Here is a 24,926-nt window from a genome sequence, read left to right as displayed (position 1 = left end):
ACAACTTTCATACTTTTTAAAATGCTGGTATCTAAAAGACGTATCAACTTTTGCAGATTTGATGGGAGAAAACAGCTATCTGTCCATTAAGAAAAAACTAACTGTAAACTCAGTAACCTTGGTAATCCTGTTTCTTTTTCCTTTAAATAGGCACTGGGCTTTTTTACTTGGTGACCCAGTGCTTCTTCAGGTGGAAGAATGCAATAACTGGGAATTAAGACACCTTGGTTGTTCCAGCTCCTAACTGATCATGAACTCTAACCTCCTTTTCAGAGTCTCAGCTTCATTTTTATTACGAAATTAGTAAACTGGTATAGATTACTTATAAAGTTTCTTTCTAAATCCAAAAGTGTACAGATTCATCATTATATATTAAAGTAAAAAATTGAAGTAATCATTTTCCTTCACTTCACAAATATTTTAGTAAGAAAATAATATCCTGAAAGTGCAGTCCTTTCAGTTCTTACCACATAAAGCTCCAGCACGACCTTCCAATGTTACCTGCCAGGTAAAAGAATCGCCTCGGGCCTTCTCAGCCTCCAATTCCTTCAATGAACGAGGGAAAACATTTCGCCACAATAACAACATCTTGGGCAGATGGTAACGAACAACAGATGGTCCTGACAGAGAAAATGAGAACACCAAACCATACATATATATAGCATTACAAACAAAAGTCAACAAAAAGCGCCCCAAACAAGCTCTAACAATATCTATCATTTCACTGTATCTTTGTCTCTAATATTAACATTTTCAAAATGTTTCTTATTCAGTAAGTAAAATATATATTAAAGCATAATAAAATTCACCTAAAAACTATCAATATTTTTAGCATCCAACATAAAACAAATCCACAAAAAGTCATCTAAAAGAAATTACCCAAATATATTCAGAATGATGGATTACATTCTATCAATGATAAAATATATCTGGGACACATTTTATGATGCCTTTTCTATAAATATTATATATGTATATAAACATGTACACCCACTCCCAAACACATACATATATTTACTACTCCATTTTAAGGGCAATTTATATGGTTAATTTAGTTCTATGGAGTAGTATATTTAGAACCAGGAACCTATATTTCCATTGCTAAGGAATTCATTTAACATAGCACACAACATAAATTTCTAGAAAAAAAAGTTACCACTTTTTATTTTCTTTAAAAAATGAAGTCAAGGTTTAATTTCCAAAAGGTAGATGCATCAAGCAGTGAGTAACTTTGTAGCACACACACGCATACTTTTTATAGTAGAAGCCAAACACGTGAAGTAAAAAGTGGACACACCTTATCACAATGATAAAACATATTTCTGTTCTATGTACAGTGCTAAACTTTGCCTGCATCTCAGATTTGTCATAGCACTTAGGAAAGTGAAGTGCATAAAGATAACCCCAAGAAAGCAACACCAATGGGAGATGCCGTTTAAGTGTGACTTTATCACGCTACTAAAATCATGTCACTGGTCTTTACTTTGGGCATGGAATATGCCCCATGCTCTCATCTCTTTACATTAATACTAGGCTAATCATTTAGACCATGGCTATTCTGATGGCAAAGGGGAAACTTTGCTAACACCTTTCTCACTAAATGTACATAAACAGAAATTACCAAAAAGAGAAATCTAATACCAAATGATGAGAAAAACATCATTACCATTTTTTAACTTCATTCAAAGTCTAGAATGTGAAGTTGAATACTTCTAAATTAAAATTTCTTTACAGTCTACTGACAGTTATAAAATAAGACAAAATCCTACTCAAATATAATTGTACCTAAAGTCATAAGTGCTCCAAGTAAGAGCCATCCAGCTTGGGTGCGCTGTAAAGATAGCCTGCTATTTTGGGCAGCAGTTCGTAAGAGATCTTCAGCAATACTAACTACCATCTGCAAGAAAAGTTTAGAATTGGATTTTAACAAAATCAAGTAAGAAAATACACAGCTAGTATACTTTTAAAAAAGAAGTTATCCTTTTTTGTTGTTGCTGTTAACATGTTTTTAAAGAGGCAACATCAATACCTAATCAATCCTGATTGCTCTGCTGACTTTGAGAAGACCCATTACAACACAGTGGTTAAGAGCGAGTTCTAGAGCCAGAATGCCGGAGTTCATATCCCAGCTTTGTCATCTCCTAGCTTTCTGACTTAGGATAACTCAATCTCTCTGCCTCAGTTCCCTCACTGCTAAAATAGGAATAACAGGAGTGCCAACCTCACTCTTATGAGGATTAATAAATTAATACAGCAAAGTACTCAGAACAGCGCTGGTCCATGTAATCACTCAATAAATGCTATTATTAGTAGTACTGTTATCCTACGTTTAAAGATTTGTTGAACTCTTATTATACATCTGCCATTAAGCTAATCTTATGGTGCTTATAGTCTTAGAGACAGAAGACATAGGAAAAATGGGAAGTAACAAGCAGCACATAATCAAATGATAATAGTACAGATGTAGTGGTCAGCAAAGAGACCTAAAGCAGCTATGTTTGGTGCAGGTGAACAAGAAGAGGGATGAAATTCTAATGTAAGAGATTAGCAAGAGCAAAGACATGGAGGCTGAAAAAAGCACGGAAGGAAAGCAAGATGACTAGTCTGACTAGAGCAGTGAGAAACTAGAATGAAAGGGCAGAATAAAGGCAAATTATGAAGGTACCAGTTTAGCAGACAAAGGTGATTATATTTTATTCTCTGATCCCTGAGTAGTTCCTAAGGGTCTCTGAGCAAACATAAAATACGAAAGTGGGGTGGAAGAGATGGGAGAAAAAGATTCCAAGAAGAATAATCAGTGAGGAGGCAAGCATATGACAAAGGGAGATGGAAGCCCAGATTTAAGTAGCAGCTATGGAACTCACAGAAATGAATGGACATGGGCCTGGTAACCCAGGAAGAAAAAAAAAACAGAAAAAAAAAAAACCCAAAAGATCTAGCCCCAATATAAAGTTGCAAATAATATTTATACAAACACAATATTCCTAAGAAGAAAATCTTGATAGTAGTATAAGGTATAGGAGAAAGGGAAAAAAAAGTAATTGATTCATGAAAACCATTCAACTTTTATTAAGTATTACCAAAATGCTAACTATAGCAATAACACATTCTCTTGACATTTTGAATATAGCAATGTGAATTTTTATTTCTAAAACCTCAAAGAAAAGCTCTGATTTCTAAAGAATTACTATAAGGGCTTTTTTTATTCCTCTCTCTAAAATAAATTATAAAATGATACTATACCCAGACAAAACTATTATTCCTGTATCAGGATTAAATATCAAATTTTAATTAGGGGGCTTCCCTGGTGGCGCAGTGGTTGAGAGTCCGCCTGCCAATGCAGGGGACACGGGTTCGTGCCCCGGTCTGGGAAGATCCCACATGCCGCAGAGCGGCTAGGCCCGTGAGCCATGGCTGCTGAGCCTGCGTGCCCGGAGCCTGTGCTCCGCAGCGGGAGAGGCCACAACAGGGAGAGGCCCGCGTACCACCATAAAAAAAAAAAATTTTTAATTAGGGTCTGTCGACTCCATATTAGCAGAATACTGTATCATTTATTATCACAGTAAAACTGTTTTTGTTTGATCACCCAGTTCAACATCAATCACAGAAGGTGTTCCAATAAAGACTAAAGTCCATGTGACAGCACTTACAATCTTAGGATCTTTGTCATACCTTTCCCTTGGCATGAGGAATGCCCAAAGGACACTGATGAACTCCACCTAACAAAGCAGCCATTGCAAAACTGTATCCACTAACAGCTTCTGGTGAAGTTTTCAGGTTGTTGAGTCGTTCTGCACACCTGTCTAGAAATGGTGCCAGCTGGAAAGGCAGTGCCACAGCCACACAGCGCAGACACCACGCAGCAGCAAGTCGAGCTGCCATGCTTGGGTGAAGAAGCACTGAAGTCACTGTCTCCAAAAGGCCTAAAAAATACTCAAAAAATTACTCTTAATGAAGTCACACAACTTCATGAGTTAAAAGAATTATGTGTAGGGCTTCCCTGGTGGCGCAGTGGTTGAGAGTCTGCCTGCCAATGCAGGGGACGCAGGTTCGTGCCCCAGTCTGGGAAGATCCCACATGCCGCGGAGCGGCTGGGCCCGTGAGCCATGGCCACTGAGCCTGCGCGTCCGGAGCCTGTGCTCCGCAACGGGAGAGGCCACAGCAGTGAGAGGCCCACGTACCGCAAAAAAAAAAAAAGAACTATGTGTAACACAATAATTAAAATCATAATTGTTATGGTTTTATACAGATACATTTAGAACTGTGCCAAAAAACACATATATCAACTCATAAACAGGAAAGTACTTTAAGGAACATTTTCTACAAAGAACATAGTACATCCAATAAAATATAAATGTTGGCATAAAGTACTCAATAAAGTTTAGAAACAAAACTACCATGACTGTTTTTGATTCGTCTCCCAAAACTTTATTTCAACATTTAATTCAAGATTCACTATCACAGTGAATCCTAAATAAAACCCAACTTTTAACAAATGATGTAAACTGCTAATTACCATGATAAGCAACCAATCAGGAGTTAAATATCAATTACACCTATGACTTCTAAAAATATTGAAAAAAATATTCCAGCATATAAGTGAATATCGTACCTATAGATGCTTCCTGAATAAGAGGGGATGCAGTGGCATTTAGGCTCTGCACCAGACTCCCAAGCTCCTGCAGGGCGCAAACCATCACATGCTGGCTTGCTGCAATGTCTGCTGCTCCAGATTTGTTTTCACCACTAGTGTCATTCACTACCGCTTCTGGAAACACAAAATCATGTACGAATGTGGGTGAATTAAATTGTGATATAATTTTTTGATCTACACAATTTATGTTTTTAAATTATACCAGCTGATACCTGACTGTTAAGAACTCTGTTTGTATGCTGAACATCACTAACAATTAGGGAAATACAAATCAAAACCACAATGATAAAAAGTCAATATAAAGAATTTAGCACAATGCCTACCCCCAATATACATTCAGTAAACATTAGCACCTATTATTGTTACTTTATTATTATCACTGCTATTTTAAGAGCTGTAGTGTGCTGGTAGCATCACTGTCAAATTACTGACCAGAAAGAAGATCTATAAGGAAAGTGACTTTAGAATTTCTTACTGGGATGGTCCTCAAAGTTTCCATTAACTTGCTGGTCCCTGGCCCCACCTTTTAGCTTCCAATAGAATTGAACCATATTTAATCATGAAACAAATAAAAATTCCTTGTCAAATTACTAATTGAGAATATATTCTGCTCCATAAATTCCAGGTACACAGCACTATGTTTAATTCTGCTTTTACCATTTTAAAAATCGAATGGCTTAATGGCTTAAAAATCTGTGACCTTAAGATTAATAACCCTTAAATGACAGTAAAACTTTCTTATTTACATTCATTATGAATTACCAGGTTATAAAATGTAGAATAATAGGATATAATAGATTAATATACTATGGATTAAAATTAAATGCCTCTTTTCTTCTTAGACATTTCTGCACTTGGAAATGCACGAACTCTTTCTTTTAGGTACTAAGCTCTAAGCTCCCTGAACAGGTGCTATCTACGTGTGGCTCGCTGTTTTACTCCCACTGTTTGGCACAGTGTCTTTGACACTCAAACATTTCTTCAAGGAATAAATATACAAATATTTATAAAGCTGTGAACCTAGGACAGATTATATTTTAACATACCTAAAGAATGATACCTCATTAATTTAAACACCCTTTAATTCACAATTCCTAACTTTCAGTTAGTCCCATGCATTTAAAATATGGTTTGCCTAGTAAGCTATTATAAACAACAAAAACTATAAACTATTTGTGGATTTATTTTTATTAATTTTATAAGATGTTCAATATACATTCTCTAAATATAAAGTGCTGGATATTTTCTATTCATTAAATTCTTATTTCTAAAGACCCCTGTTAAGCAATATAATTTTTTTGTTGTTGTTTTTTTTGTTTTTGTTTTTGTTTTGCAGTACGCGGGCCTCTCACTGTTGTGGCCTCTCCCGTTGCGGAGCACAGGCTCCGGACGCGCAGGCTCAGCGGCCATGGCTCACGGGCCCAGCCACTCCACGGCATGTGGGATCCTCCCGGACCGGGGCGTGAACCCGTGTCCCCTGCATCGGCAGGCGGACTCTCAACCACTGCGCCACCAGGGAAGACCAATATAATTTTCTTGATTAAAGTTAATGTATATTCCCAAGAGTGATAAAAGTAAATTATCTTATAGAATTTATATTTTACTTTGCGTTAGTTCCTTAATTGTATTATTATAAGCTCCAGGAAGGCAGGAACTTTATCTTACTCACTGTTCAAAACCTGAATTACTGCTTTGCAATCTCAAATACTCAATAACTACTTGTTAAACAGAAAAGTTTATAAAATTGACACTTCCTAGAAAAGGATTTCTTTTAATTATGAATTACTGAGGTTTCACAGTATATCCTATAGTGGGCGAAAAACCACCTGTAACTGTTTCTCTCTAAATTTTCACATTAAGCCTATTAACGGAGGGGAAAACAACATGTATTTATAAAACAATAGGTTCCAAGAAGAAAAACCACAATAGATTATTCCTCAAAGATTCCTCAATGTGCTGCGGCATACCAGGAGAGCTATAAAATCGGTAGATACTAGATATAAAACAGAAAGCCTAACCTTACAAACACACTAACCAAATACTGAAAAACTCCACTTCACTGTAATTATATGTTGTTTGAATATCAAATAAGAGTACACAATAAAAATGACTATTAAAACACAGTCCAGAAAGGTATATGAACTAATCAGATCTATTAGTATTTATTAAGAATAACAGTAAAGAACTAAATGACTAAAGTAATCAACAATACAGATCATGACATTAATTCTTACCTACTGGGACTTCCCTGGTGGTGCAGTGGTTAAGAATCCGCCTGCCAATGCAGGGGACACGGGTTCTAGCCCTGGTCCGGGAAGATTCCACATGCTGTGAAGCAACTAAGCCCATGTGCCATAACTACTGAGCCTGCTCTCCAGAGCCCGCGAGCCACAACTACTGAGCCTGGGTGCCACAACTACTGAGTCCGTGTGCCACAACTACTGAAGCCCGCACACCTAGAGCCCATGCTCCGCAACAAGAGAAGCCACCACAATGAGAAGCCTGCACACTGCAACAAAGAGTAGCCCCTGCTCGCCGCAACTAGAGAAAAGCCTGCGCACAGCAATGAAGACCCAACACAGCCAAAAGTAAATAAATAAATTAATTTATTAAAAAGAAAAATTCTTACCTACTGCTTTCATTTGCTTTCCAATCGCTTGGCATATTTCTTTGGCAGCTGCAATCTGGGCTTTTTCACCTAGCAAACTGCCCACAGTAGCTCTCAAGATAAAGGAGACACACCGTCTGGAGTACACAGCCTCTACATGTGTTTGCGTTGCCCGAGGATGGGAAACCAGATCAAGTACATGAGACAAGAATGTGGCAAAGCTACGCTCTAACCACTGACCACCCAATGTTGTTACAAAAACAACATATGCCTGTAAATAGATTAAGATGCTTTAGATAAATTTATATAAATGAAATGAAATTACAGATAAAGCAACTACGTAAATAACTGATGACAGCATGAAAAATCAATTATCTTTGAGATTAAAATTGAGAAAGTTTAAAACTTGAGACCTTTTTAGTACTTCTAGCATGGGAATTACTGGTTGAAGTATCTTTGACTAAAAACAGCTCTCAGGATAATAACTACAAGAAGAACACAGAGAGAGAATGGTGCGGGAGGGAAGGAAAGGTGAATTCACCCTGGTGATGAAGGTGATAAGTTATAGTAATAAAACCCCAACATGCTAAATAAACGCTGAGCTAGAGCTACAAAACATTTGCTTATGACTGTAAGATACAAATGGTTTACTTCCATTTTATGCTTGTTTCTGGAATAAGGTATAATTGGATGATTTTGACTAAGATCAAAAAAACCATTTCATCCTATTAGGTGTTAATTATTATTAGGTTATTAACCATAACATCTTATTTGGTATTAATTATTATTTTGAAACTATAATTTCAAGTCAGGTTTAACTGCATAATTGCACTGGTGATTAATCAATGATGATAAATCCAAAGTACTAACCAATATTTTTAGCTACAAGAGTTGGAAAACATTAAAATTGAAATGCCTCAAGCTACTTGAATACAATTTCAATTAAAACTCAATTACTTTACTTCTGATTTTCTGCGAAGTAAAATTTGGAAAAATTTTGTTAAAGACAGACAGATAGATATAGCAGACATAGGCTTCTTTACACATCAAATACCTACCTTTCCATATAAGATGCAATTTAGATTTGAATGTAATTCATTCGTTTAGTAAAAGAAATGTTTTGAAAGACATTTTAAAAATGATTTAATTTTAGACAGTATTAAAAATCTCTGTACGTGCTGTTACTTAGTAAGAGTCTTCCATGAAATTTCACATGTGATACCAAGAGAATTCTTTTATACATATATATTACAAACCTGTGTAACTCCAACTCTCACTTCACGATTAACAGACCCTCCAACTTTTAACATTTCTCCACCACTCTTTAAGAAACCTGACCCTCCACGTAGAAATCCTGTGGCCATGAGTTCTAAGACTTCATCAAATGTTGCTCGCTTCACATTCTGGCGCATTACTTTCAGGAAGAAAAATATATTTATAAGCAAATATATTTTGCTATTAAATAATATTTTCTAATAATCTAGCTTTAAAATTCAAGTAGTTGTTTTTAAGGATACTTAAACTATTACAAAGGAGATAGGGTCATTTATTTTCTTATGATCTTAAAGTTTACAATATATTTGTAAAATTAAATTCAATTTTGAAGCAAAAAAATGCTAAAAAAAGAGCTAGAAATTAAAACAATTCAATATATCTATGTCAAAATAGTCTAACAATTATGTTAGCCTTGATATGTGTAACACAACAAAGACAACGCACATTCACAGCAGATACTGCTAACTGACTGCAGCCCTCACTCCCAGTTGAGATGGACACAATACTTTTTTTTTTTTTTTGGGCCACAGCACATGGCTTGTGGGATTTTAGTTCCACGGCGGTGAAAGCGCCAAGTCCTAACCACTGGATCGCCAGGGAATTCCCAAGACCACACTTTCTATACAACAATTACCAATGGATTGAAACGTCACTGGACTGCAACCGACTTGCCATCCCTTGTAAAGAGCTTCCTATTTTATAAAGTCCTTTCCTACACAGTAGCAAACATAATCCTCACAAAAATTCTGTAGGAGAGGCATAAAGTTCATGATTAACTATGCAGGCTTTGGAATTTGAATGCCTGGGTTTTAATTTCACTTAATAGAACACTTATTACACCACAAACGACACAATCTCTCTAAGCCTAAATTCCCTTGTTTATAAAATGAGTATAACAACAGTACTTAGGATTCCTAGGGCTTTTGAGAGGATTAAATAAAACAACTCTGTTATATGCTTAATTCAGTGCCTTATACATAGTTAGCACTTAATAAATTGTTACCTATCATCATCATCACTGTTATCTAATTCAAACACTGAAGTAATCATGATTAAAGATGAAGAGACCAAAGCTCAAAGGGTTTCACAGCAAATAAACATAAAAGCTAGACAGGCAGATCAGCTCGGCGCTTTGTGACCGCCTGGAGGGGTGGGATAGGGAGGGTGGGAGGGAGAGAGACGCAAGAGGGAAGAGATATGGGAACATATGTATAACTGATTCACTTTGTTATAAAGCAGAAACTAACACATCATTGTAAAGCAATTATACCCCAATAAAGCTGTTTAAAAAAAACCAAAAAAAACCCCCCCAAAACACATAAGAGCTAGGACATGAATCTGTAAGATCTGATTCTCTTTCTACAATACAGAGATGGAATAGGGGTAGGGACAACAGCAGAGCTGGATTCACTCAGCATCTACTCAGAACTGTCCCTGAAGCATCTCTATGGAACTGTGAGGCACAGTAGAAGTCACTCGGAAAATCAATGCTGTCTCTGATTCTGCTTATAATAATGGTCAAGAAAAATATACTATGCTATGAATGGGGATCTACTCACCAGGGACTGAAAGTAAGAAGGCATGTAAAGTGCCAGATTCCAGTCCCTTGAACATGATACAAAACCATTTCATAAATCTTCTTTGCTTATATGTCCAACATACTTGATGCATGTAATGTTGCACAGTATCATCATAAAAAATGTCTTGACTGGGACTTTCCTGGTGGTCCAGTGGTTAAGACTCTGTGCTTCCACTGCAGGGGGCCTGGGTCCGATCCCTGGTTGGGGAAGTTCTGCATGCCCCACAGTGTGGCCAAAAAAAAAAAAAGTCCTGACTGTATCAAGGAAAATGCCATTTGGGTACTTCTATTTTATGAAAAAGTAGACAAAGATACTAATTTAAAGCCTTTAAAGTGACTTGCCTAGAAGTAATAAGTCATTTAGAAGGAAGCATTCCATATACCTTCAAATACCTGTTACAGTCTAGATCGGGGGCTAGCAAACAACGATACCTGTTGCTTGTTTTGGCATCAATGCTGTAGCCATGACTGTTCCTAAGAGTTTAGACACTGCCACCCGTACCCCATAGTTTGAGTTTTCCAAAGCCTTAAAGCAGAGAGTGGCTATATTTTCCAGTTCAGCAGTCCACATGAACACAGCTTCATTCTGTAGTTCTAGGAGACACTAGAATTTAAAAAAAAAAGTAAATTAGAACTTCCACTTCCAGAGATGGATAAACAAGAACCAGATTTACTCTCTCTCCTGAAATAACTAAAAAATTGGACAAAATATATGAAACAAGTTTCAAAGACACTGGACATCAGGCAATGAAGGATGCTAATCCTTAAGAGATGGAAAATGCAAGTTGAACCCTACATTTGTTCCAGCCTACTGCCTTGAGAGAGTTTCCAGCAGTTAGGAGGAAACTATAACCCTAAACTCCTGTATTAGAAAGAAGAAAGGTCTCTGGGGAATTCCCTGGTGGCCTAGTGGTTAGGATTCTGGGCATTCACTGCTGTGGCCTGGGTTCAATCCCTGATCAGGGGAACTGAGATCTCGTAAGCCGCATGGCGCAGCCGAAAAAAAAAAGAAGAAGAAATGTCTCAAATCAACAACCTCTGCTTCTACCTTAAGAAACTAGATGACACAGAGCAAATTCAACACAAAGTAAGCAGGAAAAAAAGGAAGTAATATAGATAAGAGAGGAAATCAGTGAACCAGCAAACTGAAAAACAGAAATGAAACCAAAAGCTGCTTCTTTGAGACTACCAATACAATCCCTGGTTGGGGAACTAAGATCCCACAAACCGCAGAAAGCAGCCAAAAAAAAAAGAAACCCACTTAATTAAAAAATAGCAACAACTGAAACGACACAAGAAATCAAATTTGACAAAATCCATTCTTGATAAAAACTTCTTGGAAGGCTAGAAATATAAGGGCACTTCCTCAACTTGATAAAGATCATCAAGGAAAACTGACAGTTAACATCATACTTAATGGTGAAGGACTGGATGTTTTCCCCTTAAGGATCAGGAACAAGACAAGGATGTCACCTCTCATGTTTTCTATTCAATATTGCACTGAAGGATCTAACCAGCCAGTGCAGTAAGAAAGAAAAATAAATAAAAAGCATCCAGATTGGAAAAGAAGTAAAACTGTCTTTATTCATAGACAACATGATTGTCCGCACAGAATACCTGATAGGATCTATTAAAAAAGCAAGGGCTTCCCTGGTGGTGCAGTGGTTGAGAGTCCGCCTGCTGATGCAGGGGACACGGGTTCACGCCCCGGTCCAGGAAGATCCCACATGCCGCGGAGCAGCTGGGCCCGTGAGCCATGGCCACTGAGCCTGCGCCTCCGGAGCCTGTGCTCCGCAACGGGAGAGGCCACAACAGTGAGAGGCCCGCGTACCACAAAAAAAAAAAAAAAAAAAAAAAAAAAAGCTGATAGAACTAGTAAGGCAGTTTAAGAAGGTTGGTGGATACAAGACCAATGTACAAAAATCAGTTGTATTTCTATATGTTAGTAATGAACAATTAGAAATTGAAAAACAAAGCTTTTAATCAATACTATTTAAAATAGCATAGAAAATGAAATACTTATGGATAAATCTGACAAAAGAGGTGCAAGATCTGTGCATTTGAAAACCACAAAATGTTGCTAAGAGTAATCAAAGAAGACCTAAATGAATGAGATAGAGATATCGCATTCATGAGTTGGACTTAATACTGTTAAGCTGTCAACTATCCCCAAACTGATCTATAGATTCAATGCAACCTGAATAAAAATCTCAGCATGTTATTTTTGTAGAAATGGACAAGTTAAAATTTATATGGAAATGCAAAGGACCTAGAATAGCCAAAACTATTTTGGAAAAGAAAAAGTTGGAGGGCTAACACTACCTGATTTTAAGACATTATAAAGGTACAGTAATCAAGAAAGTGTTATTGACATCAAGATAGACAAACAGATCAATGAAACAGAATAGAGATTCCAAAACTAGATCCACATTTATATGGAAAACTGCTTTTCAACAAAGGTGCAAAGGCAATTTAGTGAAGAAAAGAGTCTTTTCAACATGGTGCTAGAACAAGTGAATATCCGTGTGCAAAAATCAAAACAAAACAGAAAATCTTCAATTCATACCTCACACTATATACAAAAATAGCTCAAAATGGATCATACATCCAAGTGTAAAACTATAAAACTAGGAAACATAGGAGAAAGTTTGGGCTAGGAAAAGCTTTCTTAGATACAATACTAAAAGCACAATATAAGAAAAACTGATAAATTGGACTTTGACAAAATTCAAAACTTCGCTTCTTAGAAAGGCACTATTTAGGGAATGAAAAGACAGACCACAGAGTGGGAGAAAATATTTGCAAATCACGTATCTGATATAGAAATAAAGAACCTACAAAGTAGACTCAAAACTCTATAATATACGTGCCACATCTTCTTTATCCATTCATCTGGGTTTTTTTGGGTTTTGTTTTCGTTTTTTAATTTTAAATTTATTTTTTATATATTTATTTTTGGTTGTGTTGGGTCTTCGTTGCTGCGCGTGGGCTCTCTCCAGCTTCGGCAAGCAGGGCCACTCTTCGTTGCTGTGAGCGGGCTTCTCATTACAGTGGTTGCTCTCGTTGTGGAGCACTGGCTCTAGGCGCACGGGCTTCAGGAGTTGTGGCGCACCGGCTTAGTTGCTCCGCGGCATGTGGGATCCTCCTGGACCAGGGCTCAAACCCATGTCCCCCGCATTGGCAGGCGGATTCTTAACCACTGCACCACCAGGGAAGCCCCCATTCATCTGTTGATGGACATTTAGGTTGCTTCCATGTCCTGGCTATTGTAAGTAGAGGTGCAATGAACATTTTGGTACATGACTCTTTTTGAATTATGGTTTTCTCAGGGTATATGCCCAGTAATGGGATTGCTGGGTCATATGGTAGTTCTATTTTTACTTTTTTAAGGAACCTACATACTGTTCTCCATAGTGGCTGTATCAATTTACATTCCCACCAACAGTGCAAGAGGGTTCCCTCTTCTCCACACCCTCTCCAGCATTTATTGTTTGTAGATTTTTTGATGATGGCCATTCTGACTGTGGCACATATATACAATGGAATATTACTCAGCCATAAAAAGAAATGAAATTGAGTTATTTGTAGTGAGGTGGATGGACCTAGAGTCTGTCATACAGAGTGAAGTAAGTCAGAAGGAGAAAAACAAATACCGTATGCTAACACATATATATGGAATCTAAAAAAAAAAAAAAAGTCATGAAGAACCTAGGGGCAAGATGGGAATAAAGACACAGACCTACTAGAGAATGGACTTGAGGATATGGGGAGGGGGAAGGGTAACCTGGGACAAAGTGAGAGAGTGGCATGGACATATATACACCACCAAACATAAAATAGATAGCTAGTGGGAAGCAGCCACATAGCACAGGGAGATCTGCTCGGTGCTTTGTGACCACCTAGAGGGGTGGGATAGGGAGGGTGGGAGGGAGGGAGACACAAGAGGGAAGAGATATGTGGACATATGTATATGTATAACTGATTCACTTTGTTATAAAGCAGAAACTAACACACCATTGTAAAGCAATTATACTCTAATAAAGATGTTAAAAAAACTCTATAATAAGAAAACAACTCAATAAAACAATGCACAAAAATTTTGAATAGACTCTTCATCAAAGAAGATATGGATGGTAAATAAGCACCTAAAAATATGATCATCATTAGTCCGGAAATGCGAATTAAAGCCACAATGAGATACCTGTACATATCTATAAGAATGGCTAAAATTAAAAAGACTGGCAATACCAAATGTTGGTGAGACATGGAGAATGAGGAAATCTCATAGTACTTTGGAAAACAGTGGCAATTTCTCCAAAAATTAAATGTAAATCTAAAATATGATCCAGCCATTCCACTCCTAGGTATTTACCCAAGTGAAAGGAAAGCATGTGTTGATAACAAAAACTAGTACACAGATGTTCACAGCAGCTTTTTTTGTAATATCCAAAACTGGAAGCAACACAAATGTCCATAACAGGCGAAGGAATACACCAATTGTGGCATAGCCATACAATGAAATACTACTCAGCAATAAAAAGGAATGAACTATTGATACATGTAACAACACTGAGAAATCTCAAAAGAATTATGCTGTTTAAAAGAAGCCAGGCAAAAAGAAAAAAAAAAGCACATACCACCTGATTCCATTTTACATATAATTCTAGAAAATGAAATGAAACTAATCCATGGGAACCAAAATCATGCCACCTTATTTTGAAACTTTCAAAGAAAAAAAAAAATCATTGACTGTTTCAGAGCAAGCAGGATAAGGAGCAACATTATAAACAGCCGAGTACTAACCTTGGCAACTGCACATCGAACAGCCATTGACCTGTCAGTTAAGAGAGACCTGGCATTCTTATAAATATCACGATGACAGGAAGCTGCTGCACCACCCAGTCCATTTAGAACTTTCTGTAGACTCATTAAGATTTCACTTCGCCCTTGAGACTAGAAAAGAACATAAAGCAAATTCTACGTTTAAATAAGAACATACCAAAAGACCAAAGTTCTCTGGGCCTAATGGTCTTACCTCTAAAGGTAAACAGTTAAGTAATGAAAAATAAAAAAGTATTTTAGAACGTCCCTGAAAGGTAAAAATAATTATTAACTTCAACAAAATAATTATTTGAGAAATTAGGTTACAATAAGTAAACATATTCTTATGTTTCCATGATCTGTTGAAGTGCAAATAATGAGAACATGACAAATTCAAAAGCTTCAATATAATACCTCAAGGATCCAAGCTTTCAGAATGTGAAAAGTTAAGTAAAAAGTACTTAAGAATATAAACCATCTAAAAGAGGAAGAAAACATCCAACACATTTTAAAAACTTTCTCACAGATATATTCCAAACTATCAACTTCTTGAGACTACTCTGAACTCTTGTTTTTATACTCTTATTGTGCTTGATTCATATTTCTGATAGTATACTTATTCAAACATAGATTTCTTTCACTAGACTGTAAGCTCTTTGAGGTCAGGGAGTAGATCTTATTCATCTTTATATGCCTAATGCCTGAGAATATGCCCTCAATTCTTGCTTAATAAATTAATAGACAAAGAGTTCCCAGAAGAGGTGTTGTCCAAGAAATTTTTAGCTTTCCTAGACAAAGAATTAGACTATGAGACCAGTGCTTGGTCTATTTTCAGTTAACCCCAAATGAACAAGGAATTTTCAGAAGTAATACCAAACTGACATGACAAAACAGAACTATTTTTACTTCATATTAGTTGCTGTGGATTGAATACTGTCCCGCCAAAAGATGAGTTCAAGTCCTATGCCCTGTTACCTGTGAACATGACTTTATTTGGAAATAAGGTCTTTGCAGATGAAATCAAGTAAAGATGAGGTCATACTATATTAGGGTGGACCCTAATCCTTATAATAGAAGAATTTGGTATCCTTATAATAGACCGGTATCCTTATAACAGAAGAATTTGGACACAAAACACAGATGCATAGGGAGAACACCATATGACAATGGAGACAGAAATTGGAGAGATACATCTGCAAACCAAGGAATACCACCAAAGCCAAGGACGGTCAGCAACAACCAGAAGCTAAGAAGGCTTGGAAGGACTATTCCCAAGAGCTATCAGAGGAAGCACGGCCCTGCTGATACCTTGATTTCAGACTTCTAGCTTCTAGAATTGTGAGGCAATAAATTTCTGTTATTTTAAGCCACCCAGTCTGTGGTAATTTATTATGGCAGCCGTAGGAAACTAATACATTAGCTATGGCACAAAAAATAATATGGCAGTACAATAATATTCCTAGGGCTAAATAAAATAATACATAAACCTATTCTTTGTCAAGGTAAAGCATTCTTTCCCTTCTCCCTGAAATATGAGGTAATGTACGTTAAAACAAGGGGCAAGTAATATTTTTTTGCAAGTAATAATTTTAAATTACCCTCTTGCTAAGCAATATTAAGTACTACACTGACAGAGAAAAGGCAACATATATTTTTAACTAACATCTAACTCCCACCACAAGCAAAACATTTAAATAATATTTGTTGTAAAACTTACCTCTGCACTTTTCAGAGATTTCAAAAGATTATTTACTGTTTCTGGAAATGCACTGCCTAACATTCTCCCCATTTTTTCATAAAATGCTCCAACACAAGCCACTGCAGCCCTGTAAGAAGTGACATTTTCACCAGTCACTGTTCAGATTAATAATTTTATAATATTTTTCTTATTTTCAGAAATCAATTTGTATTTGTGCAGGACACTTTTGGCCACAAATCCTTAATTTTCAAGAACACCTTGTTGATTCTTGGCTATCATCAAAAAGTCTACAAATAATAAATGCTGGAGATGGTATGGAGAAAAGGGAACCCTCCTACACTGTTGGTGGGAATGTAAACTGGTGCAGCCACTATGGAAAACAGTATGCAGGTTCCTTAAAAAACTGAAAATATAGCTACCATATGATCCAGCAATCCCACTCCTGGGCATATATCCTGAAAAGATGAAAACTCTAACTCGAAAAGACAGAGGCACCCAATGTTCGTAGCAGCACTATTTATAATGGCCAAGACATGGAAACAACCTAAGTGCCCATCAACAGATGACTGGTTTAAGAAGATGTGGTGTAAATATACAATGGAATACTACTCATCCATAAAAAAGAATGCAATATTGCCATTTGCAATAATGTGGATGAACCTAGAGAATATCATACTAAGTGAAGTAAGTCAGACAAAGATAAATATTATATTACTTATATATGGAATCTAAAAAATAATACAAATGAACCCAATAGACAAAACAGAAACAGACTCACAGACACAGAAAACAAACTTATGGTTACCAAAGGGAGAAAAGCGGGGAGGGGGATAAATTAGGAGTATGGGATTAGCAGATACAAACTACTATACATAAAATAGATCTACAAGGATTTACTGTACAGCACAGGGAACTATATTCAATATATTGTAATAACCTATAATGGAAGATAATCTGAAAATTATATATACCTATAAAGCTGACTCACTTTGCTGTATACCTGAAACTAACACAATATCATTAATCAACTATATTTCAATTTAAAAAAATTTTAAAAAAGAATACCTTCTTTATTCTGTATAATTGTAACAGATACTATGGATAATCAAATTGTATTCTTGTTAGGAAAATAAGAGAATAAACATATATTTACATAACAAATCATACCCATCCTTTGGAAAGAAACCCAACCTTTCCTTTTGAGGACTTTCCAAATTATGTTCATCCACAATGATCCCTCTCTTCTTTCATTATACGTAAAATGTCAACCACTCATTCTGACAAAATTATATCGTTTCCTGTGTTGCAACTTGACAATTTTATATGTCTATATCTTATCCTGCCCTGCCAACGGAAATGTAAAGTCCAGAAACAGAGGTGGTTATACATTTTTGTATTACTCACAGTGTCTGCCTCTTAATATATAAATAATAATAAGCAATTACTTGTAAAATTTAATCTAAATGGGTTTAACAGAACAGCTGACAACATAGAAGAAGAAATGTAACAGCAGCCCATCTCTTCCCATGGTAGGGAAATCACCCTACCATCACTCATGTAAACAGTAAATAAGTGAATAGCTCTGAGCTTAGCTTAGCGGCAGGAGCTGGGCATAAAGGTGTAGCCTCTGGAGTCTGGCACATCTGTACCTAAATCCTAGAACATGTCACACAATAGCTATGTGTCCTGAGCAAGTTACTCTGAGGCTGAGAGAGATTAAATATAGTTTACTATCGTACAAGCAATTAACAGCAGAATCAGAGAATCGACCTTCACTTCTTTGACTCCAAATCCCATGTTTTTTTCAATACTCTATAGGCTGATAACAAAGCTAAAAATGACTGAGGTCACATGCCAGAATATATTAGTGAATTCCTAAATAGAACCCATGAATCCACTGGAAATACGTATGAATAATATGTAATAAAGTCTACTTAGCCTGAACTATAAAATTACGTGTGGATTTGCCAAATGGCAGAGAACTAAATCACAAAACTATTACATAGCTTCAAACTCCAAAATAAACTGGAAAACACTAGTACACTCTAATCTCTTGTAAAACTTTTGAGAGCTACATCTATCCCAAACAACACAAAACTTAATCACAACATATCTATGAAGTTGAAAACAGACCTAAAAATCAATGTCTGGGTTCAGAATAATTTCTCCATTTCCTCTAAGCTATTATACTGGTCCTGGCTCCTTGAATGTTGGTGTTCTAAAGTTGTATCCTTGCTATCTTCTCTTCTCACACAGTATTATAATACTCTTCCTAGGTAACTTTATCCATACTAAAGGGTTCAGCCTACTCTAAAATCTTCATTCTCTACTCACCAAAATGACATTCTCAGCTCAGGTCTCTGAAATCCAGACCAGGATTTCCAACTGCTTACTACATACTGTCACTTGGATATTCCCACTTGGACTCCAGATTCAGCATGCCCAGAATTGGACTCATCATTTTCCCCTCAACTTATTCCCCCCACTATTTTGTATCTTTCTGTAAGCACTGTATATAAGGTATAAATAAGCCACTTCTGTTTCCAATTATCAGTTTCCTTTGTCTAGAAAATAGGTTAGCAAACCACAGCCTGCAGGCCAAATCTGGCCCATCATCCAGCCTGCCACCTGTTGCTGTAAATAGTTTTATTGGTACGCAGCTGTACTCATTTATTTACATACCAGCTATGGCAGAGTTGAGTAGTTGCAACAGAGATGATACCCCATAAAGCCAAAACTATTTACTATCTGGCCCTTTCCATAAAATTTGCCAGTCCATGACCTGTCACATCCATCTTCCCCTTTTCCCATCTTAACCCCTTACTTGACTCATTTCCATATTTCCTCCTGGATGGTTGATCTTTGGCTGATGCTTCTTTGAGAAGGCTTTGTTGACACTGCTCTCCCGTCACACCACAGCTAAGTTTATTCAGCTGTTACTTTCCCGCCCACAACACTCCTCACTACTATAATAACTCCTGATTTTCTTATTTGACTCTTTCACAGGATGCGTCCCTACGCCATTATCCTCAAAACTTGCTCTCAAAATGTCTGCCCTTGACCCAGACCACAGGTATGGGCTTGAAATTGGGTCAAGCTCTTAATTTAGGAGTCAGTAAACTTGCAGGCAAAATGGTCTCTGTCTCAGGTACTCAGTTCTGCCATTTAAGCGTGAAAGCAGCCACCGCCTAAATGAAGGAGCATGTCTGTAATTCTAATAAACTTCATTTACAAAATAGGTGGCAAGTTGGATTTGGCCTGTGGGCTATAGTTTGCCCATTCCTGCCTCAATCTCATCACCCAGAAAATCTTTACTTTTCTTTCCATCCCAGCCAAGAATATTATCTCCTCCCAAAATTACCAAAACCCCCTGTGCAAATTGCTGACATCATACCAATTCTCTGTAGTTTGCTAAAAGTCCCAGGGGCAATGGAGCACATGTTGAAATAGAACTCCTTTCCCAGACCTACTTAGAGCTTTTATTGTCAGCAGCATATCTCAGGTTCCATCTACACAGGGGTCTTTATGATCAGCAGGCCCTTATTAAGATAAATTACTCTGAAAAAACAAGTTTCAAAGGTCAATCTCAAAGTAAGTACTTACAGTTTTGTTGGTAAGTAGGCTGCAGTGTCATCTTTATTTCTGATAATGTCATTACATTTATCAAGTGTTTGAAAAACAGTGAAAGTATCTCCAATGCTATAAAGGGCTGCAAGATTTTTAGCTAACAATTTTCGCGTAGGTGGTCCAGGTGAACTACTTATTAATCCAGTTAATTGTTCAACAAGTTTTTTCTGTTTTTCCTTTACATCAGTCTGTTATAAAAAAATAAAGATCATCAATTTTTTTCTTATACATAATTTTGTTATCTTTTAGTGAAAATTTAAAAATACTTAACAGTTAAGGCACTCTAATAATTAAAATCTATATTACTTTAGGTATAAAACCATAAATGAGAATTTTCAAGATAAGGAAGAGTTCAGTAAAAAAATGAACCGTTCTTTCCTAGATTAAATATTCTCCTCATTCTCCTCCAATTCCACAAAGTTAGCTGCCAATAAAAGTGACTACTCTATATCCAAAAAGTTTCCATGCTGACTTATTAAAAATTAAAACCAAATGCAAATGCAAGAGTGATTACAATAGACAGTCTCTGCCCTCATGAAATTTACATTCTAATGGGGAGAAACAGAGTTTACCAAATAAACAAATGAATACTGTGAGTTCTTCCTGTTTTATACAGATTAGTAAGAAAAAGGCATCTCTGAAAAGTGAAGATGTGAGTTATGCAGATATCTGGGAGAAGAACATTCCAGGCAGGCAACAAGTACAAGGGCCTTGAGGTGGGAGCATACTCAGCATGCTTGAGGACAGCAAGAAGCCAGTGTGGCCGGAGCAAAATAAGACAGAGGAAGTAGCAGGAGATGAAGTCAGAATGATAGAAGGGAGCAGGTCATGCAATGCCTCCTACACCATTGTAAGAACTTTGTATTTTATTCTCAGTGAGAGTCTGAGGCAGAGGAGGGACACGATTAAATGCTTTAACAGGGTCTTTCTGACTATTGAGCTGAGGATACTCTACAAGGTACATGGCTGGAAGCACGGTGAGCACTTAAGTTGTGGCAATAATCCAACAAGAAATGAGGGTGGTAACAATGGAAATAATGTGAAGTAACTGAATTCTGGATATATTTAGGGGAGAGAACCAATATGATTTGCTGATAAATATGATGTGGAGTTTGAGAAAAAGAAGGAAGTGAAGAATGGCTCTAAGATTTATGACCTGAGCAACCAGGATTATACAGTCATTTCCTGAGATAGAAAGCACTGGGGCAAGGATAGGTTTGAGACAGTGAAATCAAGAACTTAGTTTTAAATATGTTAACTTTGAGATGCTGTTTAGATATTCAAGAGAAAGAGGTGGAGTAGCTAGTTGGATATCCGGTAATCATTACTACATAGATGGCAGTAAAAATCATGAGATTAGATGATATCACTGAAGGATTAAGATGGGTTTTTTTTTAAAAATAAAAATAAAAAAAGAGTGCCCAGGACTGAGAAAGAGCCAGCAAAAGAGAATGAGGAATAACTAGTGAAGCAGGAGTAGAATTAAAAGCAAATAGTGTCTTGGGAACCACAAATAGGAAAAACTTCACACCAACTGTGCATCAACAGTAATGATAACAATTTATTTTGTAATTTGGGTAAAGGGTGTACAGATGTTCATATTATTATGCTTCATAATTTGGATATACTTTTTATATACTCTTTTGTATTTTTCAATTTCACAACAAAAAAAGATATTTTGTGCTTTAAGATAGAGGATCAGCTATGTCAAAAGCTGCTGACAGCTCCATTAAAACAGAATACTGACTGTTGGCTTGGGCAATACAAGATCTGTTTCAGTGTAATGGAGGCAACAAATACCCAGCTGGAGTGGGTTTAAGAGAAAACAGAAACTTCTAGTTAAAGACTGTAAATGAATCCATGCATTAACTCTGTCTCTCCAGAAACTAAAAGTATACTAAAGGGCAACCAAAAAAAAAGCACCAATATAAAAGGGCAAAGAAAACAGAAAAAGAATCAATGCAAAATATAGAAGCCAGGTATCCTCAATATGGAAAGTTAAGAAGAGCCCCAACTTCCAACAGAGGACTCCTGAAAAGCTCGTTTGTTCGTTGTTGCTCTTGTTTTGAGGCCCCAAATGCTTATGGAAGAGACAGTAAAGTTGTGCCTAGAAATGGAAGGAATGGTTGAGAGTCTATTTAAGAAGCTGTAAGATTCCCACATCTCTCTCCTCCATCCTGAACTCAGTGAGCTCGGGCACAACTGTGGGCTGGGAAAACTGCACTGAAAACAGGGGGATTAAGTAAAAGTTTAGACACTGAATGTTGAAGTCCCCAGCCTTCTCCCCCAAATCCTAGAACCTAGGCAGCTAGTCATGTACCCTAGGACACTAGAGTAAAAAGTCTCTTATAGGAATGACTAGCTCAGAAAAACCTAAAGGGGTTCCTCAAAGAATTGGACTAGTCTATGGCGAAGCACACTTCACCCTGACTAGAAAACTTTTACTACTCACTCTAAAATTTGAGCAGACTGCCAAATTTTCCTCAGATGTTTGAAGAAAGCATCTAATTTTAAAGACAGCAACTAATTTTAAAGACAGAAAATAAACACACAAATAATGAAAAGTAACTTGGGTGAAAAGATTGTGAAAGAAGAAGGAAAAAGAAAGAAAAGCCTATTATTAACTCTTCAGAGAGACAAGTGAAGATATTGGAATTGCTACACAGCACTGAGGGACCACTTGATGTTGAAGATAATGAATTTAAAGTGACAGCAGTCAGGGCTTCCCTGGTGGCACAGTGGTTAAGAATCTGCCTGCCAATGCAGGGGACACGGGTTCAAGCCCTGGTCCACGAAGACCCCCCGTGCCGCGGAGCAACTAAGCCCATGCGCCACAACTACTGAGCCTTGCTCTAGAGCCCGCGAGCCACAACCACTGAGCCCGAGTGCCACAACTACTGAGCCTGAGCTCTAGAGCTCGTGTGTCACAACTACTGAGCCCGTGTGCCACAACTACTGAAGCCCGTGTGCCACAACTACTGAAGCCCGTGCACCTAGAGCCCATGCTCTGCAACAAGAGAAGCCACCGCAATGAGAAGCCCGTGCAAGACCCAACGCAACCAAAAATAAAAATTAAAAATAAATAAATTTATTTAAAAAAAAGAAGTGACAGCAGTCATATAATCATGTTTTTCTCCACTCACATTCAGATGTCCAGGTAGAAACATAAAGTCTCTATCCAGGCAATAAGCTGGATTTAAACGAGGTTTGGGTTTTGCCACAGGATAGAAAAGGACAGACAAATTCTTACTACAGTACAGTGTAATATTCTCAAGTTCCACAAATGACCTACAATCTCCAAAACATAGTGTTTTCTTACAAATCATGTACACATAATAGTCTTTATATATGTTAACCCAGCTAGAAAAAAAAGTAATACCATACCTTGTTGGCAGCAACCAAGACTTTATCAAGAAATCGCAACCATTCAAAGATAAAAACTGGTCTCTTCGCTTCAGTGATTTGAGCCAAAGCGTCTTCATTCAGCAATAAACTGTGGGCTAACTCCATTACTGAAGTTTTAATTTCACACCTTAAATAAACAATTTTAAAATACTTGTAAGAACTTGTTAATATTAAAAGTCAAACTTAACAAATGTAATCACTAAGAAATGAAAAATAAGGCTTTACTTCTCATTTCATTTGGAGGAAACTTACATAACTTCCTTGAGGCAAAACCTGAGAACCTAATTTTAAAGGATAAGGGTGCAAACAAAAACAAAGGAAAGTCATGCTTGGTGAGGAAGAATGAAGAATGGGTTCAACGGAAAATTAAGATAAATATTGCAAATAAGGCATTATTCCAGAAGGAAAATGCCTAGCAAAATACGTCATTAACCCATTCCATAAACGGGAAAACTGAAGCACCGAGATCAAACACCAGCCGGGCCTGACAACCCATCCTCCTTTTTCCTCTTCCACTGCTCGGTGCACAGCACCCTTCCGCTTCCCCTGCTGCACCTGCCCCAGGAGGAGGTCAAAACGTCCCAGCAGACAGATCCCACACTGGAAGGCTCCGAGAGTCTTCCTACGGGGATGAGGTGGCGGCGGGAGGCCAGGTCCCCGCGGCCGAAGCTTCAGCTACAACGCCGGGCGGTCCAGGAACGCATTTGGCAGAGGCCGCGCGCACTGCAGGTCCGGGTAAACCGGCTATCTGGAGTAAGGCAGCGCAGCGCCGGGCCCGAGGCCGTCTCAGGCCTCGGCCGGGTCACCCGGTCTGTCAACCCCAGGAGGCGGCGACTCGGAACCAAGTCCGGCGCCTGAAAAGGGCTAATGTTCATTACGAACTCGAATTCCGTCCCCAGACCTCTGACAACCTAGTGGGGGCCTTGGTGTGGGTGTGGGTGTGTGTGTGTGTGTGTGTGTGTGTGTGTGTGTGTGTGTGTGTGTGTGTGTGTGTGTGTGTGTGTGTGTGTGTGTGTGTGTGTGTGTGTGTGTGTGTGTGTGTGTGTGTGTCAACGTGCACGCTACGGTGGCGGACGGGTCGGCCTTACCTCCTAGTCTGGCAAGGGTAGACGAGCTGAGCTCCGCGTCTAGAAGAAGCCGCCAAAGGACCCGGATGCCCCGCCTCCCACACTTCTGCCAGCCGGAAGCGCGAGGAGAGCGCGTGCGCGGAAGGCTGATCCTGCGCAAGCGCACTTAACCACGTCCGCCTGGCCCCGCC

The 24,926-nt window shown here is 37.8% G+C and overlaps 1 protein-coding gene across 5 annotated transcripts in view; it reads right to left on the bottom strand.

Moving 5' to 3' along the window:
* HEATR5B (HEAT repeat containing 5B) overlaps window positions 1-24,920 on the bottom strand; it is an 89,199-nt gene extending 64,279 nt beyond the window's left edge. Inside the window, exons 1-12 of one of the 5 annotated variants that reach the window (XR_007471114.1) lie at window positions 24,757-24,861; window positions 23,648-23,795; window positions 20,240-20,451; window positions 16,655-16,763; window positions 14,920-15,069; window positions 10,549-10,720; window positions 8,519-8,676; window positions 7,284-7,533; window positions 4,613-4,768; window positions 3,673-3,923; window positions 1,786-1,897; window positions 468-620 (exon numbers count right to left, since the gene is read on the bottom strand). Coding sequence is in view for 4 of the 5 variants with exons in the window: in XM_033419279.2 (XP_033275170.2) it covers window positions 468-620; window positions 1,786-1,897; window positions 3,673-3,923; window positions 4,613-4,768; window positions 7,284-7,533; window positions 8,519-8,676; window positions 10,549-10,720; window positions 14,920-15,069; window positions 16,655-16,763; window positions 20,240-20,451; window positions 23,648-23,795; window positions 23,921-23,922 (1,873 nt within the window). In the remaining variant the exon portion in view is untranslated. Of the gene's footprint in view, window positions 1-467; window positions 621-1,785; window positions 1,898-3,672; window positions 3,924-4,612; window positions 4,769-7,283; window positions 7,534-8,518; window positions 8,677-10,548; window positions 10,721-14,919; window positions 15,070-16,654; window positions 16,764-20,239; window positions 20,452-23,647; window positions 23,796-23,920; window positions 23,940-24,756 lie in introns of those variants that run through there. The other 4 variants (XM_033419281.2, XM_004265054.4, XM_033419279.2 and 1 more) reach the window with 4 other exon arrangements.
* Window positions 24,921-24,926: the final 6 nt, after the last annotated feature.

Source organism: Orcinus orca, chromosome 13, assembly GCF_937001465.1.
Source record: "Orcinus orca chromosome 13, mOrcOrc1.1, whole genome shotgun sequence".
Taxonomy (NCBI): Eukaryota; Metazoa; Chordata; class Mammalia; order Artiodactyla; family Delphinidae; genus Orcinus; species Orcinus orca.
The sequence above is the reverse complement of the archived record's forward strand: the minus strand, read 5'-3'. Positions and strand labels throughout refer to the sequence as shown.